The following is a 12,713-nucleotide window of genomic DNA, read 5'->3' on the forward strand; positions in this document are numbered from 1 at the left end:
CATAAATTTCTCAACATTTATTGTCAACATAAACCCATTTTATCCCGTGTTTTTTTTCACAATTTGTCTGCACTCTCAACTCTCAACAATTGAAGCCCATTTACCCTTTTCTTTTTTTGTCTTTGCATATCAATCTTGAACTCATCAGTCCCTCTTTTTGGCTTCTTTGTTGGTGCCTCATTGATGGCCCTGACCCTAAGCTCTCTGAAGCCTCTCAAGCTGAGCTAGACCCTCTTTTTTAGGGTTTAAAAGCCAAATATTGTCTTTTTAGTCTCTTTTAGGCTGTTTTACTTGCAACCTAGTTGCTGGCTGCTGTTTGTTTGCTTGATAGAGAGTATAGTTTGGATAAAGTTTGTGTCTTGTGGGAGATTTTCAAGCAAAGGTGAGTTTTTTCTCAAATGGGTTTGGTTTATTTTTTGTTAATGTTTGTTGTATGTAACTGTTTTTTTAAGTTCTTTGGGTGCCCATTAGGGTTTTATGAACTAGGTTAGTTTATTTAGTATCAAAGGTTTATTGCTTGAGTTGGTGAATTTCAGGAAAAAATGTTGATAGAAACCATAAAGTTGAGATTTTGAGCGCTGGGGAGGTGATCAGTATGTCTGCAAATGATGATGCTTTTGTGGCGTGGGAGGAGCATATTATATGCCATGAACGTGGTAGCCGTGTGGTTCACTATCACTTGAAGGATACGTTTGGGGATTTAGTTCTTGCTGTTATAGGGACTGAGAGAAGCATAAGGCACATGACATATGTAGTTTCCGACGACTTCTTGGAAGCCTATGGGTCCAACGAGTCCATCAATGCATCTACGAAATGGAGAGCCCGGCGAGAAGTTGTGGACTGGTTGACATCGATGGTATCAAATGAAGGATCCCCTCTACATGTTTCGAGTATGTGCTTTATGTGTTACAAGTTATTGGTTTTAATTTCATAGGTTTATATGGAATGATATTGAGGAATTACAGTTCTTATTTTGTAGTTGTATTTGTGAGTACAGTAAATACATTGCCTCACCAATCTAGTTTTGAGTGTCATACAGCTTTAGGAGTAAATTGCTTGTGATATTCTGCTTTACTATTGGCACTGACTTCTGATTTGAATTTCATATGAAAATTTGTGTTAAATCATTTGATTATGTCCTTGCTGTATTTCTATGTTATCGGAGTTGGTCAAGCATTGCCATTTTTGGAGTTTTAAATTGCCTATATTGCAAGTCAATCTCTTAAGGTGGAAAACTAGTTATGCCAAAATATTCGTTAGTCATTTGGACCCTGTGATGTAAGCTGATTTTGCATTTTATACTGTACTGGAGCATATGCAACATGCGCTTAGTTTATCTATTGATACAGTCAATATTTTAGCCACCAAAGACCATGCTCCACCACTACAACAGGGTGGGTATCATGCTTTTCTTTCAATCACAAATCCAAAACTGTGTTTTGAATTTTGTTGCACATTGCTTAGACATTTAACCCTATGTGTGTGAACTCACTCACATAGACAAAATACAAAATTGCATGATTTATCATGAAGTTAATAGGTTACTCTCATTGAAGAGTAGTACTCTAGGAAACTTCCAATATAATTACATTCAAATTGTTTGTGAGCAATGCACATTTGCATCCTAGATTTAATGATGAGATGTCAGACAAAAAACCATATGCCAGAATTATGGGTATGAGTTTGTGATCTGTGTTGCTTCATCTAGTAATTTGCTATACTTGAAAAGGGTAAAGGAAAATATGTGGAAAAGGCATAAGGATAGGCAGCCTCTCATATGCCATACATGATTTTTGTATTATAATGCTGTTTCTTTCTGGATCAAAGGATATCATCTCTGGTCTTCGAGTTTGCTTGATTCATGCCAGTCTTTTATTCACTAGTTTTGATGTCCAAGTCACCAAAAACCATTCTCAGTTGTAAGCCTTTGATCTACAAATGGTCCTCTCAGTATATTTTTCTTCCTTTACATCTTGCATAAATCTAGTTATTTTAATTTTTGCCAAAGGGCACGAAGAGTTTTATAAATTTTCTTTGGAGTGATGCTCCCTTTCAACTGTTGGACCAGAATTTTATGAGAAATACTAAAATATCTTATGGCAGATGCACAGATAAATGGCTCAGCTCAAGGTTCAGGCTCACTTGGAGCATCAATGACTGGATTGTGTTCTTCTAAAACCTATTTACCAGTTCGGATGGTATCCATAAATTAGTTTTTATGTATACTTTCTAGATTTCTTAATATTCTTTTTGGTTATTGATTTAACTCTGTCGCTTCAAATTCAGGCTCGAAGCAAATTGAAGGTTCAGAATCCACACATTAAGTGGTCTGGTGCTGCATGGATATGTGCTAAAGAACTCAGGCACTACCCGGCCTTTTTTAGGAATGGGACTACCATAACTGTAAGTGTTAACACATTGACTAGTTATTATTTCTTTATCTAGTTGCAAAATTGTCTTTGTTGAGTGGTGTTGCTTTTATTCATTCCATGCACACCCTTAACCTTATTAATTATGATTATTACTATTAACTTTTTTTATATAAAAAAAAATAAAAATTGGTGGTTAGGTCCATTCCTTTGTGTTCATAATGGCTGAAGAAAAAAGCCGCTACCTTGGATACCTGGAAGATATGTATGAAGACAAGAAGGGGCGGAAAAAGGTAAAGGTGCGATGGTTTCACCACAACCAGGAAGTCAAGGGTGTAATTCCTCAACTGAATCCACACCCCCAAGAAGTTTTTATCACACCTAATGTCCAAGTGATCAATGCAGAGTACATTGATTGCCCGGCAACAGTATTGACACCCAGGCATTATGATAAATGCGTGGCTGTTGTTCCACATGCATCAACGCTTGGTGTCCACATGTGCTTTAGGCAGTTTAAAAACAACAAGATCAAGCCATTTGCTCTTACTAAATTGCATGGATACTCTAATCAAGCAATCCTCTCTGCTTTGGATGGATCTATTGTCCCCGAGCAAAAGGTTAGGTACCATAATCAGTACAAGGAAGACGATGAAGAATTGACCCATGATAACTGTACCAGAGTGGGTAGCAAGAGAAATAGAACTTCCAAGGAGCAAGACAGACTTGAGAGTGGATCAGATCTCAGAAATTGGGCCTGTGGAAATCATATAGCAAAATGTAAATCAGGATACCCAAAACTGAAGCTACGGTTATCGAAGAAAACCATGGGCATTGAATTTGTTATGTCTCAGTCCAAATGTCCTGCTCCTTTCAAAGTGAATGAAAAGATAGAGCTGCTCTGCCAAGATAGTGGGGTTCGAGGCTGCTGGTTTAGATGTAAGGTCTTGCAGGCCTCTCAGAAGCATCTGAAAGTCCAATATGAAGATATCCAGGATGTGGAGGGATCTGGAAATCTAGAGGTATGCAAATTCTCCTGGGATCTCCTTTTTTATACTTATAATAACTAAATTTTGGTGGTGCTAGGGCAAACATCTGGTAGGATCATGAAATTACCTAATTCCATGCCCTCCCTCTAAAGAAGAGCTTGTATGTTTGAAATTTGAATCCATTTCCTCAGATTATCAGAACTTTCTATTTCACCCTTGCCTTGGAATGATCACCTCAGAGTGTTTTTTGTGATAAAAAAACATTTTGAGTCTTTAGTAAGACCATATTGGGGTGCATTACTTGGTCATAAAAATCATTTGGTGACTCCAATGTGGACATGCGCATGTGTAACATTTTCCTATTCTCTTCAAATCTAACCTGCAATGAGATTAATTTTTGGAATTTTTTTTGTTGTCTAGGAATGGGTCCCTTCTTCTAGAGTGGCTGCTCCTGATAAACTTGGCATGAGATATTTTGGGCGCCAGACAATCCGGCCACATCCCCAGAATCATTCTGCTGAAAATGTTTTTGAGGTTGGAACACCAATTGATGCATGGTGGAGTGATGGGTGGTGGGAAGGCGTTGCAGTGGGAGTAGACATCTCTGGAAGTGACTGTCTACGAGTTTACCTCCCTGGTATGCTACTGTACAGCAATATTCTTTTCCATTCTTTTTTTAATCACATTGACCATCTGGCATGAGATGCATTCGCTCATGCATTTTAATTATGCTTGTTAATAACCATAGTTAATGATGCAATTAGGTGAAGGCAAGTTCTTGGCTGTCCCAAGGAAGAATATGAGGAGTTCCAGAGATTGGGTTGATAACAAATGGGTTGATGTAATGGCAAAGCCTGATATACTCCATTATCTATCCTCAAATGCCATTTCAAGCATCAAGCTTGAGACACAAGGGTGTGATAGTGCTACATCACTGGAGCACAAAGTTGTCAAAACTTCCAGGCTTGAAGCTATTGAGGAAGATGAACCCTTACCTGGTTCAGTTGTTTCTTATGACCTAAAAAATGTGAAGGAGGTCTATTTGAGACAGGGGCCTGATGTAAATGAGAAGGATGAGCTAAAAATACATGGAGGTGTTGATAATGATGATGCTAGTGGTGATTGTGATGGTGAGGAGAAAGCGAACATTGCTGCTGATGGTGGTGGTGAAGAGAATGCTGGGAATAACATTGGGTTGCTATTGGAGGATTATCTTAAATCTGTTAACAAGACAAGTGAAGCAGCGAAAGCCTTAGAAATGATCAACCAAGTTGCATGAATAATAGATGGCGTAGTTAGACTGAAGTTTTAACTCTGAAGGTATCTTGAAGGTGGTTAGATGGCGTCCTGTATATAAGGATAGGGAAAGGGTTGTCAAAGCTATGTATCAGAAGCCTTGCAAGTTTCTCTGGTTTCAAGAGAATTGACAGGTGTATAGGAATGCAAACCAACTTTTACCGAAATCAACTTGTTGTCAGAAGATGTTAGGTTTAGAACTTAGACGGGATCAACTTAAGCTAGACAGTAGCTCGGTTCAATCATAGAATAGTTTATGCGCGGTTATCAGTTCAATCTTAGGATAGTCTGTAATAGTTTGTGTTTTGGTTTGCACGAATGTGAACGTGGTGTATGTGCAACTTAAGAATGCCCTTTTGTGTCGTATAGGCTTATGTTACAGTACGCGTCTGCATTTTGGTCGTATAGGCTTATTTTTACAGTTTAGTTTCAAGGTCTAACTGTAAAGGTTACAAGGTTGTTTTTGTATGGAGAAAGAAATAAAATGTCATAGCAGTTGCTATTTCTACCTGCCATCGTCATTTCCAACCATTGGAAGGCAAGAAAAGGGACAGCATTTGGGTGATTCCCTAGGTACAACTTTCAAAGCCTTTTGGAGTTTGCTCATGAATAGTTGGATTCATTTGGGCAGAGGCTTCAGAGAATTTATTAAATCTTCTTTAATAGAGCAGACCAATTCGTAGAGTACATTTTAAAATCATCTTATTGTCAAATAAAAAAAAAATTCTTTAAGAAAAAAGAGAGACCTAGTTTAAGAGCTTGTTTGGAACCCAAAACAGAGTGCGGATAGAGTTTCCAAACCCTAGCCACACCTGCGTTGAAAACAACCAAGCGAAGTGGTATCATAACCCGCAAATGGTATCATGAATTAAGCAGCAACGGGTATAGTTTTCCCATTCAGAATGGAATGCAACTCCATGAATGGGGTGCTCTACTCCTACATGGTACATGTGCAAGGGCGAAGTTTATGCAAGTATAGAAACTTGGAAAGGCTAACGAGGTAAAGCATATTTTTATTTCTTTGAAAGAACGTGAACACTGCATAATTAAAGGAAATTGAGAACAAGAATTGACTAGCATCAAGGTTGAGCAATCCCCTTCTTCACAAGCATATCATACACCCCATCAACTTTGCTTGCTTCAATCTTGAACAAGGGGTGAGCATCTGATTTCTTAGTGATGTTACCGCTGAAGATCTCTTTGGTCATCACCTCCTGCATCTTGAGGTAGACAGGTGGAGGTAGGTGAATCTCGCAGCATAACCGTTTTTCCTGCGGACAAATTAAAGTTAGCAACTTCAATGGCAATTTAAAAGACTTCATACTTTGGAATCCACAAGGAAGCCTCAGGGAAGGACATGACATTGTTGGACAGTTCTTTTACCGTTTAACCATGTGGAATGATGAACGGTAAAAAATAAGGTGTCTGTTATTGGAGCACAACAATGAAGCAGAACAGACATTGCTTACAAATGTTGACGAAGAAAAGCTACAAACAAGAGATTTGACACTTACAGTTTCAGACAGCAGCTGCGTTTCATAAAAGCCCATTATGTCCAAATTATTGGCATAGCTAGAAGAGCCCTGTCCTGCAGGTCTGGTGCTTGAATCCTTCCCAACAGAGTCTGGAGACATGAATGCACTGGGAGCACCCTGACTGCTAGGACCAATCTGAGCATTGTCTTTCAGTCTCCTGGAAGTTTCCTCAGCTTCTATTTTTCTCTTGTGCTCAAGATACCTGTCTGCCTCAGCTGCTGTGCGGCAACCAGCCACTTGGGCGTCCTGCATAGTTACAGCAACTGAATAAATAATAAAGCATATTAAGCATTCTCATGCAGAAATGCATGTTTTGCACATTTTAAAAATATGTTAGGAGAATATTAAATGTGTGGGCGTTTAGTTTGGAATAGTAGTTGTGACTGTTCAAATCAGTGTCTTTTAAATCCTGTTTATACAGGAAATAGCAGCCTATATTATTTACTTCAAGAGACTAAGGGGATCAAGTAATTATAAAAGTGCATTTTCAGCACGAATCATATACCTTCAGCTCTTCGATCCTTTTCATCATCCGGTGCTCCTTGACAACAGCCTGAAGCAATTCTTCATGCTCTTCCTTGGAATGAAAACGCATGAAAGGGTCAAAACGCCAACATAATGCCCTCTCTTCTGGAGTCAAGTCCTTTTCGAAAGGACTTGGATGTAGTAGATTTCTTTCAAGAATGAAATCTTTTCTGCGCTTTCTCTCATCAAGCCTGTCAATATCCAGCCAGGTTATATAATTATATGACTGAATTTGAAAGAGTTAAGATAAATATTTGGTATAAGCAAGTAACTTGGTGGGATGTCTATTAACAAAATCATGCATATTACACCAATAAATTACGTCATTTATGCCTACATGCATTGCTCCCTAGTCCTACCATGTGAACAAGCATAATTTACCAAAGTTCAGTCTATAACATACTTAGTCAATTCATTGACAACCTACCTCCTTGAATATATACGTAGCACTCGTAACTTCAGCTCGTGCTCTTCCTCGGTGTCATTATCTTTAAATTCCATCTCAGCCAGCAACTGCTCAGCATCATTGTCATATTCAGGATCAAAGTCCTGCCTCTTGGGATTATAACCGCTCAACTCCATTAATGATGGACCCTCACTCCCTGAGGAACTTGGTTTCTTCCCCTTGAAATTTCGGTCCACTTGAGGATCTGCCACCAGAACAAAAGTGATGACTAACTGTTGCCCAACAAAATTGTTCACAAGTCAAGCAGACAGTATTATAGTAGTACCCTACAAACTAGAAGCATGGAAGCAGACAATTTCAATAAGCAAGAACATCCAAATCTCATCAATTTCAATTACTCATCAGATGACAGAGCTCATATTCCAAACCATCAAGCATCTAGAGGACAATGACAAACACGAAAAATGATCATCTATAAAAGCAATTCAGATAAGAAAAGTCATGTATCAGACCTTCCACCTTAACACCGGGTCCATCATTAATTTGGGCCATGCTTGATGCCTTCTTATTAGCAGCTGTTGCTGCAGAATTTGCGCTATTAGGACGGCTCGCAGTTTCTACCTCTGAAGGTTCAAAAAACAAAGATCAATTGCAGCAATGAGATTATTTCAGTTCATAAAACATCTAGCTATTTGAGAATATTATTTAAATCACCTGAATTTAATGTAGATAATCGGCCAAAGGAGCCTACTTTATGCATTTCTTCGACCCTAAATTAATCAAGGAAATTGGCACAAGAATGCTTAAAAAAAGGTGAGAAGAGAAACTGCATTCAGAGAGAAAAATGATAACCGTACTTGACTCTTGAAGGAGAAAATGGAGATTCTTCCTTCAAAGTACGCTCCCCAAGCATAGAAGTACCTATAAATCATACACAGTATATGATAAAAATTTCTTTGTGAAAAAGGATAGCGCAGCAAAGAGTAGCAATTATAAGTAAGCAAAATGACCATGAATGGCCAGTTCACCACTGAAGCAGGTTTTGCTTCATAATTATGCAGAAAACCTATAGCTTTTATGCTAGAAAACAAACAAGTTGAAACTAAGGCACACTAGAGCACCCTGCACCATTTATGTCAGAGGCCACAGTTAAAAGGAAAAATTCTATAACCAATACTGGGGTTCACAATTGGGGCCTCTCACCAAGCAGAAACTAAAGTAGCATTCCACCAAGGGCCCAGCAATAAAAAGAAAAGGAAAAACAACTAGAAGGAGGGATATATAATGGTAGGCATTAACACAAACCTTTTTTGTCCTCACTATGTCCCTTGGCCATAGCAAGAAGCTCCTTTCTATTTTTCCCAACAACATGAGACATGTCCTGGAAAGAAGGAAAATGTTCAATTCTATTTACTTCAAAGTAAACTAAAAATCATCTTGAAAAGAGAAGAGTTTTCTGTAACATACTGGGAGAGGGAAGAACTGGGATTGCATGTATACGCTATTATAGTGTTTGATACATGTTTCTTTATTCTTTGTCCCCACATGCTCAGCAACTTCTGCCCAATTCCCCAATCCATACATTTCAATTCCCTATAGAACAAAAGACATATCAGAATTATGTTCCCAGTCACCAACTAAAGAAATAATAATAATAAAAAACTCTCCAAAAAATTGAAAAGACGAAAGTTAAAACTCAAAACACCTCTAGAAGCAGTATTTCTTCATCTGCATTCCAGTCAGGGCAAATAAGTGGGAAAGATAGGTTATCCTGTAGAAATGAAAATGAATAAAACACATGTTGTCAGTGTTCTAATGTCATAGGTTGAACACTATGCCCATGTAGGAACTGAGACCCGTAGATATTCCAACTAATTAAACTAGGAAATAAAGAAGTGACCATTTGCTAGCATGAGAAAGAACAGTTCAAGTATGATACAGTTATCAAATTCTAAATAGAGATGAACAGGAAAGTCAAAATCTCCTACATTTTTCATCAAACAAACCAGTAGATTCCCACACTGATACAGGGACAAGCTCGATGCAATATTAAAAGAACAATAATGAACAGAAACAAGCAAAATAACAAGTTAGCAAGTTGTTAGAAGGAGAAGCACTGACCATAACCCTGTAAGGGTGATTGCTTTTATGAGGCGTAACCTCAGCTCCTACAGAGAAGCACTCTAAACATAGGTCAAAATCAGGGCACACAGCACATTTGATACGGGTCTTTCCTGTTATGTCTTTATTGCAATAATTGCAATGGTATAATGCCCTTTTACCATCACTACCTCCTTGGCCTGATCGCATTAAAAAGTAAAGAGGAAAATGAAGAAAAAATTCATAAGAATGTGCAGGCGAACAGAATAAAAAATCCATAGGATGCATAGACATCATATGCATGATAATACTCCGAAGAACAAAGAATTTGAGTAATAACAGATGCATCATTTGTTTTGACATCTTTGAAATATTATTCAGAATCACCTTAACCAACTAAAAATCTCAACCAATTCTGTAGATTTCACTGTTCAGAACAGGACCGCAACTTGTATTTTCTATGCTAGTCACAATTCAAGAAGCAATGCCTTAGATGAAACAATTCTGCATCATGATTTTCTCTTATATGGTAATGCAGGTGATCATGAACAATTTGCTGTCAAAATTCAAATCTCAAAAAAAAAAAATTAATAATAATAATAACAAAAAAAATAATAATTTCCCACGACGATGGAATGGAAAAGTACCTGCCGATGAAGATTCCGAATTCTCTCCACTTGCAGCATTCTTTTTCCTTCTTGATCTGCAATGCCAAAAACAAAATTCGGGTTAGACTACATTCATGCAGCCAAAATTGACAAGCAGTAATCAAATAAAGTTAATAAACAGAAGTAACTTGAAACTATCTACACTAATTACCTTCAATCATGCATAAACACATTCAACATTACTAAATCCTATCAATGCATTTTCCATCCCACTAATTAACATTACAAAACACACACACAAACAACACAACAAAAACAAAAAACAACCAAGCTAAATACTGAATCAAAAACCGGTAAAGCAGACACCTTTAAAAAAAAAAAAAAAAAAAAAAAAAACCTCTGAGTAGGGTCTTCATCAGTAGAGTGAAAATTCCCACGAGAACGACCCATGTCTCTTTGTAACTGAGTAAGCTCACGAGTACCTGTATGTATATACTCAGATAAAACCTAACAGTGGACACCTCAAAAAAGGGCGAACATCCAAAATTAGCAGTGAAAATCAATATCTAATGATGATTTACACAAGGGGCAATTGTGGGTTAGCATCAAAATTGAGATAACACAAAAGGGTTGGTGTTAAAATTTGAGGATTTTGGATAGAGATTGTTCTGATGAATTTAAAAGTGTGGGCCTTTTATAGTTTGGTAAAAACTTGATTGTTCATAATGATATATATATATATATATATATATATATATATATATATATAGAGAGAGAGAGAGAGAGGAATGTTTTCGATCGAATTTGAGAATATTCACTTTTTATTTATTATTTATCAAATAAAGTAATTGTTCAAATCCATTTAAATCGGTTGAAATTCTTAACTTGTCATCCTTGCATAAATGTTAGAAAAACAGCTTAGAATAATCTGTGTTGAACCACTACGAGCTTGAGATTTTTTGCTATATATTGGCAAAATAAAAATAAAAAAAAAAAAAAACTAAAAAGGGTTCAATAAATATTGATAGTCTAGATTTATTACACTGTAAATTGAAATAATATAATAATAATTTTCTTCTTCTTAAACAAAATCAATGAAATAGCTATCAGGACTAATATGATGTTTTTCACATGATATTTTGTAATCAAATTGATTTGAATAAATTTGTTTTTTCACTTTTTTTATTATAATAAAATAATTTAATTACCTTTAAAAAAAAAACCTTTTACATTAATGGGCTTTTGTGTTTTTATTATTTATGCACAATGAAATGATTAAATTACCTTTAAAATACTTTAAAATAATAAAAAATTCTTAAGCTGTAATTCATGAGTATTTTTTTGTATTTTCAACTTGGTTTTTTGTTATAATCAAGTAGAGTAAAAACAATTTAGTAATTTAATAAATATTAAATATTATTTTTAAAAAATAGTTAACACATGTTTGTAGACGCCATCAATAGTATTTAGGTGGCACATACATCGACCACATTTAAATATTCTCATTGGTGCCCTTATTATTAGGTGACACGTGTAGCCAATAGGCCTTAATTTAAGTGTTGAAGTTTATATATATATATTTTTTTTCTTATTTCGGTTTCAGTGTGTTGCCCTCAATTTTTCAAAGTAGCCGTTCAATTTTTTTTTCTTTTAAATTTGGTTTATTTTTATTAATATATTTTTTTTAAAATAATTTATAAAATTAAAATGTTTTTTTTTTAATTTCATTATCCTTTAATTGTTTTTATTTGTTAGATTTTGTCATTATTCGTTTCATTGCTATTTGTTTTATCTAATATAATTTTTATAATTTTTTTATGATTTTTATGATTTTTTGTCTTTTTTTCCTATCAAATTTAATTCTTATTCTTTTTATTATTTTTTTATTTTAGAAATTTTTAAATTTTTTTTTTTAAGTTCATCCTTCAACATTAAATTAGTTAGAAAATTTAATTTTATAATTGAGCTTAGGTCTAGAATTTCACGAGTTTAGGACTTAAACTAAATTTTGAAGATTCATCCGAGTTTTCTTGCTTTTTTTTTTTTTTAAGCTCATGTCTTTTTAAGTTTTATACTTCAACACTAATTTAATTTGGGCTAATTTTTTTTTATTTGCTTTTTATTGGATATCTTACTGATTTTAAAAATAATCTAAGTTATTTTTCCTTTTAATATTAAGCTGTTTGGTAATAAATTTATAGTTTGCATGCTGAACAGCCAGGTTAGGTAATAAATTTATAGTTATTTTTTCAAATTTATAGTTTGCATGTTGTTCGGTGGGTTTGGGTTAGGTTACCATAGCCAGGTCGCAGATTTTGCATTAATTACCAAAGATGGCTAAATAGTTGTCGAAGGCCCATGATGTTGTCTCTGCCTCTAGAATCTTAACATCTGGGACCAAACATATTGCCTTCTATCCATAAGGTGATTGAAGTTTGGAACTCTACGGTCCTAAGAAGGTTCAGTTTTTTTCTGCCCTTCGCCATGATGAGGCTTCGAAACTCATTGAATCCGTTCGAGAATCTGCAGGACGATCAATGGAGTTTACTGAAGAAGTTTTCTTTGTAACAAGCGTAAGAGCATAACATGTAGAACAACATCAGGCAATCAATGCAAATTAAGACCAGATCTTGGCAGGAGGTTTCAATGTAGTCGACGACTTGCCCCTATTTTCTTTGTTCTACAATCTTTCCATTTCTGTCTCTAAACTTTTAGCATTATTATAGAATATTAATTGGATATCATTATCATTTTCATCTTTAATTGAAGCTAATTAGGAGAGATGTTCGTGTTTGCGTGGGATATGCTCTTTGCAGGCACTGGAGTTCCATAGAATGGGCTATGTGAAAGAAATAATATAAATCATATTCTAGGACCTTACCTAACAG

General features: G+C 35.7%; 2 protein-coding genes across 2 annotated transcripts; one reads left to right on the forward strand and one right to left on the reverse strand.

The window, feature by feature from the left end:
• The first annotated feature begins 28 nt into the window (after window positions 1-28).
• Window positions 29-4,818, forward strand: LOC118036576 (uncharacterized). The gene is made up of 7 exons (XM_035042301.2): window positions 29-382; window positions 537-890; window positions 2,104-2,198; window positions 2,287-2,403; window positions 2,570-3,388; window positions 3,776-3,992; window positions 4,120-4,818. Exons 2-7 carry the CDS (start codon window positions 596-598, stop codon window positions 4,632-4,634), a joined length of 2,058 nt encoding a protein of 685 aa, XP_034898192.1. The 5' UTR covers window positions 29-382; window positions 537-595; the 3' UTR covers window positions 4,635-4,818.
• Window positions 4,819-5,644: 826 nt separating this feature from the next.
• Window positions 5,645-10,534, reverse strand: LOC118036577 (transcriptional adapter ADA2b). The gene is made up of 13 exons (XM_035042302.2): window positions 10,223-10,534; window positions 9,865-9,920; window positions 9,239-9,417; window positions 8,823-8,888; window positions 8,585-8,710; window positions 8,423-8,498; window positions 7,975-8,038; window positions 7,832-7,887; window positions 7,630-7,740; window positions 7,139-7,361; window positions 6,692-6,902; window positions 6,166-6,432; window positions 5,645-5,922 (listed from the first exon to the last, which is right to left on the reverse strand). Exons 1-13 carry the CDS (start codon window positions 10,273-10,275, stop codon window positions 5,731-5,733), a joined length of 1,680 nt encoding a protein of 559 aa, XP_034898193.1. The 5' UTR covers window positions 10,276-10,534; the 3' UTR covers window positions 5,645-5,730.
• Window positions 10,535-12,713: the final 2,179 nt, after the last annotated feature.

The sequence above is a fragment of the Populus alba genome, chromosome 16 (genome assembly GCF_005239225.2).
Source record: "Populus alba chromosome 16, ASM523922v2, whole genome shotgun sequence".
NCBI lineage: Eukaryota > Viridiplantae > Streptophyta > Magnoliopsida > Malpighiales > Salicaceae > Populus > Populus alba.

Excerpts from the sequence above, each read along its gene's own strand:
- LOC118036576 (XM_035042301.2), top strand. The coding sequence starts at position 596 with ATGTCTGCAAATGATGATGCTTTTGTGGCGTGGGAGGAGCATATTATA. Across the intron at positions 2,199-2,286 it reads CCTATTTACCAGTTCGGATG|GCTCGAAGCAAATTGAAGGT; the intron begins GTATCCATAAAT and ends CTTCAAATTCAG. Across the intron at positions 2,404-2,569 it reads GGAATGGGACTACCATAACT|GTCCATTCCTTTGTGTTCAT; the intron begins GTAAGTGTTAAC and ends ATTGGTGGTTAG.
- LOC118036577 (XM_035042302.2), bottom strand. The coding sequence starts at position 10,275 with ATGGGTCGTTCTCGTGGGAATTTTCACTCTACTGATGAAGACCCTACT. Across the intron at positions 8,889-9,238 it reads ATCACCCTTACAGGGTTATG|GATAACCTATCTTTCCCACT; the intron begins GTCAGTGCTTCT and ends TCATTTCTACAG. Across the intron at positions 6,903-7,138 it reads CTACGTATATATTCAAGGAG|GCTTGATGAGAGAAAGCGCA; the intron begins GTAGGTTGTCAA and ends GGATATTGACAG.